We start from the raw sequence: 7,426 nt of genomic DNA, 5'->3' as shown, positions 1-7,426 counted from the left end.
TCTCTCTCCTCCCTACATCACTCTCTCTCTCCTCCCTACATCACCCTCTCTCCTCCCTCCATCTCTCTCCTCCCCACATCTCTCTCCTCCCTCCATCCCCCTCTCTCTCTCTCGCCTCCCTACATCACCCTCTCTCTCTCTCGCCTCCCTACATCACCCTCTCTCGCCTCCCTACATCTTTCTCCTCCCCCCACCCCCCCTCTCTCTCTCTCGCCTCCCTACATCACCCTCTCTCTCTCTCGCCTCCCTACATCACCCTCTCTCTCCTCCCCACATCTTTCTCCTCCCCCCACCCCCCCTCTCTCTAGGCGTCCGTGTTGTTTGAGAGGGTGGAGGATGCTAAGAAGCTAGCTAGCTGTAAGAACCTGATCATCAAAGGCCAGAGCGTCACCGTACTAACAGAGAAAGATGCCCTGCTGGGCGACTCAAAGGAACTGACCAACAAGTCTACTGATGAAAAGTAAGAATCAGCAACCTGTTTATTTAATTTAACTCTATATACATTATGATATTAGTTAGTTACACTATGCAGAAATCCATCCACCATTTCCTGGTTGGTCATTGTACCATCTACATTAATCTAGTATAGAGAGTCATTGTACCATCTACATTAATCTAGTATAGTGTAGAGAGTCATTGTACCATCTACATTAATCTAGTATAGTATAGAGAGTCATTGTACCATCTACATTAATCTAGTATAGTATAGAGAGTCATTGTACCATCTACATTAATCTAGTATAGAGAGTCATTGTACCATCTACATTAATCTAGTATAGTGTAGAGAGTCATTGTACCATCTACATTAATCTAGTATAGTATAGAGAGTCATTGTACCATCTACATTAATCTAGTATAGTATAGAGAGTCATTGTACCATCTACATTAATCTAGTATAGTATAGAGAGTCATTGTACCATCTACATTAATCTAGTATAGTATAGAGAGTCATTGTACCATCTACATTAATCTAGTATAGTATAGAGAGTCATTGTACCATCTACATTAATCTAGTATAGTATAGAGAGTCATTGTACCATCTACATTAATCTAGTATAGTGTAGAGAGTCATTGTACCATCTACATTAATCTAGTATAGTATAGAGAGTCATTGTACCATCTACATTAATCTAGTATAGTATAGAGAGTCATTGTACCATCTACATTAATCTAGTATAGTATAGAGAGTCATTGTACCATCTACATTAATCTAGTATAGTGTAGAGAGTCATTGTACCATCTACATTAATCTAGTATAGTATAGAGAGTCATTGTACCATCTACATTAATCTAGTATAGTATAGAGAGTCATTGTACCATCTACATTAATCTAGTATAGTGTAGAGAGTCATTGTACCATCTACATTAATCTAGTATAGTGTAGAGAGTCATTGTACCATCTACATTAATCTAGTATAGTGTAGAGAGTCATTGTACCATCTACATTAATCTAGTATAGTATAGAGAGTCATTGTACCATCTACATTAATCTAGTATAGTATAGAGAGTCATTGTACCATCTACATTAATCTAGTATAGTGTAGAGTCATTGTACCATCTACATTAATCTAGTATAGTGTAGAGAGTCATTGTACCATCTACATTAATCTAGTATAGTATAGAGAGTCATTGTACCATCTACATTAATCTAGTATAGTATAGAGAGTCATTGTACCATCTACATTAATCTAGTATAGTGTATAGAGTCATTGTACCATCTACATTAATCTAGTATAGTGTAGAGAGTCATTGTACCATCTACATTAATCTAGTATAGTGTAGAGAGTCATTGTACCATCTACATTAATCTAGTATAGTATAGAGAGTCATTGTACCATCTACATTAATCTAGTATAGTATAGAGAGTCATTGTACCATCTACATTAATCTAGTATAGTATAGAGAGTCATTGTACCATCTACATTAATCTAGTATAGTATAGAGAGTCATTGTACCATCTACATTAATCTAGTATAGTGTAGAGAGTCATTGTACCATCTACATTAATCTAGTATAGTATAGAGAGTCATTGTACCATCTACATTAATCTAGTATAGTATAGAGAGTCATTGTACCATCTACATTAATCTAGTATAGTGTAGAGAGTCATTGTACCATCTACATTAATCTAGTATAGTGTAGAGAGTCATTGTACCATCTACATTAATCTAGTATAGTATAGAGAGTCATTGTACCATCTACATTAATCTAGTATAGTGTAGAGAGTCATTGTACCATCTACATTAATCTAGTATAGTGTAGAGAGTCATTGTACCATCTACATTAATCTAGTATAGTATAGAGAGTCATTGTACCATCTACATTAATCTAGTATAGTATAGAGAGTCATTGTACCATCTACATTAATCTAGTATAGTGTAGAGAGTCATTGTACCATCTACATTAATCTAGTATAGTATAGAGAGTCATTGTACCATCTACATTAATCTAGTATAGTGTAGAGAGTCATTGTACCATCTACATTAATCTAGTATAGTGTAGAGAGTCATTGTACCATCTACATTAATCTAGTATAGTATAGAGAGTCATTGTACCATCTACATTAATCTAGTATAGTGTAGAGAGTCATTGTACCATCTACATTAATCTAGTATAGTATAGAGAGTCATTGTACCATCTACATTAATCTAGTATAGTGTAGAGAGTCATTGTACCATCTACATTAATCTAGTATAGTATAGAGAGTCATTGTACCATCTACATTAATCTAGTATAGTGTAGAGAGTCATTGTACCATCTACATTAATCTAGTATAGTGTAGAGAGTCATTGTACCATCTACATTAATCTAGTATAGTGTAGAGAGTCATTGTACCATCTACATTAATCTAGTATAGTATAGAGAGTCATTGTACCATCTACATTAATCTAGTATAGTATAGAGAGTCATTGTACCATCTACATTAATCTAGTATAGTGTAGAGAGTCATTGTACCATCTACATTAATCTAGTATAGTGTAGAGAGTCATTGTACCATCTACATTAATCTAGTATAGTATAGAGAGTCATTGTACCATCTACATTAATCTAGTATAGTGTATAGAGTCATTGTACCATCTACATTAATCTAGTATAGTGTAGAGAGTCATTGTACCATCTACATTCATCTAGTATAGTGTAGAGAGTCATTGTACCATCTACATTAATCTAGTATAGTATAGAGAGTCATTGTACCATCTACATTAATCTAGTATAGTATAGAGAGTCATTGTACCATCTACATTAATCTAGTATAGTGTATAGAGTCATTGTACCATCTACATTAATCTAGTATAGTGTATAGAGTCATTGTACCATCTACATTAATCTAGTATAGTGTAGAGAGTCATTGTACCATCTACATTAATCTAGTATAGTATAGAGAGTCATTGTACCATCTACATTAATCTAGTATAGTGTAGAGAGTCATTGTACCATCTACATTAATCTAGTATAGTATAGAGAGTCATTGTACCATCTACATTAATCTAGTATAGTGTAGAGAGTCATTGTACCATCTACATTAATCTAGTATAGTGTAGAGAGTCATTGTACCATCTACATTAATCTAGTATAGTGTAGAGAGTCATTGTACCATCTACATTAATCTAGTATAGTATAGAGAGTCATTGTACCATCTACATTAATCTAGTATAGTATAGAGAGTCATTGTACCATCTACATTAATCTAGTATAGTATAGAGAGTCATTGTACCATCTACATTAATCTAGTATAGTGTAGAGAGTCATTGTACCATCTACATTAATCTAGTATAGTGTAGAGAGTCATTGTACCATCTACATTAATCTAGTATAGTATAGAGAGTCATTGTACCATCTACATTAATCTAGTATAGTATAGAGAGTCATTGTACCATCTACATTAATCTAGTATAGTGTATAGAGTCATTGTACCATCTACATTAATCTAGTATAGTATAGAGAGTCATTGTACCATCTACATTAATCTAGTATAGTGTATAGAGTCATTGTACCATCTACATTAATCTAGTATAGTGTATAGAGTCATTGTACCATCTACATTAATCTAGTATAGTATAGAGAGTCATTGTACCATCTACATTAATCTAGTATAGTATAGAGAGTCATTGTACCATCTACATTAATCTAGTATAGTATAGAGAGTCATTGTACCATCTACATTAATCTAGTATAGTATAGAGAGTCATTGTACCATCTACATTAATCTAGTATAGTGTAGAGTCATTGTACCATCTACATTAATCTAGTATAGTATAGAGAGTCATTGTACCATCTACATTAATCTAGTATAGTATAGAGAGTCATTGTACCATCTACATTAATCTAGTATAGTGTATAGAGTCATTGTACCATCTACATTAATCTAGTATAGTGTATAGAGTCATTGTACCATCTACATTAATCTAGTATAGTATAGAGAGTCATTGTACCCTCTACATTAATCTAGTATAGTATAGAGAGTCATTGTACCATCTACATTAATCTAGTATAGTATAGAGAGTCATTGTACCATCTACATTAATCTAGTATAGTGTAGAGAGTCATTGTACCATCTACATTAATCTAGTATAGTGTAGAGAGTCATTGTACCATCTACATTAATCTAGTATAGTGTAGAGAGTCATTGTACCATCTACATTAATCTAGTATAGTGTAGAGAGTCATTGTACCATCTACATTAATCTAGTATAGTGTAGAGAGTCATTGTACCATCTACATTAATCTAGTATAGTATAGAGAGTCATTGTACCATCTACATTAATCTAGTATAGTATAGAGAGTCATTGTACCATCTACATTAATCTAGTATAGTATAGAGAGTCATTGTACCATCTACATTAATCTAGTATAGTGTAGAGAGTCATTGTACCATCTACATTAATCTAGTATAGTGTAGAGAGTCATTGTACCATCTACATTAATCTAGTATAGTATAGAGAGTCATTGTACCATCTACATTAATCTAGTATAGTGTAGAGAGTCATTGTACCATCTACATTAATCTAGTATAGAGAGTCATTGTACCATCTACATTAATCTAGTATAGTATAGAGAGTCATTGTACCATCTACATTAATCTAGTATAGAGAGTCATTGTACCATCTACATTAATCTAGTATAGAGAGTCATTGTACCATCTACATTAATCTAGTATAGTATAGAGAGTCATTGTACCATCTACATTAATCTAGTATAGTGTAGAGAGTCATTGTACCATCTACATTAATCTAGTATAGTGTAGAGAGTCATTGTACCATCTACATTAATCTAGTATAGTGTAGAGAGTCATTGTACCATCTACATTAATCTAGTATAGTATAGAGAGTCATTGTACCATCTACATTAATCTAGTATAGTATAGAGAGTCATTGTACCATCTACATTAATCTAGTAGAGAGTCATTGTACCATCTACATTAATCTAGTATAGTATAGAGTCATTGTACCATCTACATTAATCTATTATAGTATAGAGAGTCATTGTACCATCTACATTAATCTAGTATAGTGTAGAGTCATTGTACCATCTACATTAATCTAGTATAGTGTAGAGAGTCATTGTACCATCTACATTAATCTAGTATAGAGAGTCATTGTACCATCTACATTAATCTAGTATAGTATAGAGAGTCATTGTACCATCTACATTAATCTAGTATAGTATAGAGAGTCATTGTACCATCTACATTAATCTAGTATAGTGTAGAGAGTCATTGTACCATCTACATTAATCTAGTATAGTATAGAGAGTCATTGTACCATCTACATTAATCTAGTATAGTATAGAGAGTCATTGTACCATCTACATTAATCTAGTATAGTGTAGAGAGTCATTGTACCATCTACATGAATCTAGTATAGTGTAGAGAGTCATTGTACCATCTACATGAATCTAGTATAGTGTAGAGAGTCATTGTACCATCTACATTAATCTAGTATAGTATAGAGAGTCATTGTACCATCTACATTAATCTAGTAGAGAGTCATTGTACCATCTACATTAATCTAGTATAGTATAGAGTCATTGTACCATCTACATTAATCTAGTATAGTATAGAGAGTCATTGTACCATCTACATTAATCTAGTAGAGAGTCATTGTACCATCTACATTAATCTAGTATAGTATAGAGTCATTGTACCATCTACATTAATCTAGTATAGTATAGAGAGTCATTGTACCATCTACATTAATCTAGTATAGTATAGAGAGTCATTGTACCATCTACATTAATCTAGTATAGTATAGAGAGTCATTGTACCATCTACATTAATCTAGTATAGTATAGAGAGTCATTGTACCATCTACATTAATCTAGTATAGTATAGAGAGTCATTGTACCATCTACATTAATCTAGTATAGTATAGAGAGTCATTGTACCATCTACATTAATCTAGTATAGTATAGAGAGTCATTGTACCATCTACATTAATCTAGTATAGTATAGAGAGTCATTGTACCATCTACATTAATCTAGTATAGTATAGAGAGTCATTGTACCATCTACATTAATCTAGTATAGTATAGTGTAGAGTCATTGTACCATCTACATTAATCTAGTATAGTGTAGAGTCATTGTACCATCTACATTAATCTAGTATAGTGTAGAGTCATTGTACCATCTACATTAATCTAGTATAGTGTAGAGTCATTGTACCATCTACATTAATCTAGTATAGTGTAGAGTCATTGTACCATCTACATTAATCTAGTATAGTGTAGAGAGTCATTGTACCATCTACATTAATCTAGTATAGAGAGTCATTGTACCATCTACATTAATCTAGTATAGTGTAGAGTCATTGTACCATCTACATTAATCTAGTATAGTGTAGAGTCATTGTACCATCTACATTAATCTAGTATAGTGTAGAGTCATTGTACCATCTACATTAATCTAGTATAGTGTAGAGTCATTGTACCATCTACATTAATCTAGTATAGTGTAGAGAGTCATTGTACCATCTACATTAATCTAGTATAGAGAGTCATTGTACCATCTACATTAATCTAGTATAGAGAGTCATTGTACCATCTACATTAATCTAGTATAGAGAGTCATTGTACCATCTACATTAATCTAGTATAGTGTAGAGTCATTGTACCATCTACATTAATCTAGTATAGTATAGAGAGTCATTGTACCATCTACATGAATCTAGTATAGAGTAGAGTCATTGTACCATCTACATTAATCTAGTATAGAGAGTCATTGTACCATCTACATTAATCTAGTATAGAGAGTCATTGTACCATCTACATTAATCTAGTATAGTATAGAGAGTCATTGTACCATCTACATTAATCTAGTATAGAGAGTCATTGTACCATCTACATTAATCTAGTATAGTGTAGAGAGTCATTGTACCATCTACATTAATCTAGTATAGTATAGAGAGTCATTGTACCATCTACATTAATC

General features: G+C 32.7%; 1 protein-coding gene across 1 annotated transcript in view; it reads left to right on the top strand.

The window, feature by feature from the left end:
* Nucleotides 1–7,426, top strand: part of LOC139533373 (zinc finger protein 638-like) — a 96,171-nt gene that overhangs the window by 20,534 nt on the left and 68,211 nt on the right. Inside the window, exon 10 of the mRNA XM_071331418.1 lies at nt 309–460. Within this exon, the coding sequence (XP_071187519.1) occupies nt 309–460 (152 nt within the window). The remainder of the gene's footprint in view (nt 1–308; nt 461–7,426) is intronic.

The sequence above is a fragment of the Salvelinus alpinus genome, chromosome 11, assembly GCF_045679555.1.
Source record: "Salvelinus alpinus chromosome 11, SLU_Salpinus.1, whole genome shotgun sequence".
NCBI lineage: Eukaryota > Metazoa > Chordata > Actinopteri > Salmoniformes > Salmonidae > Salvelinus > Salvelinus alpinus.
The sequence above is the reverse complement of the archived record's forward strand: the minus strand, read 5'-3'. Positions and strand labels throughout refer to the sequence as shown.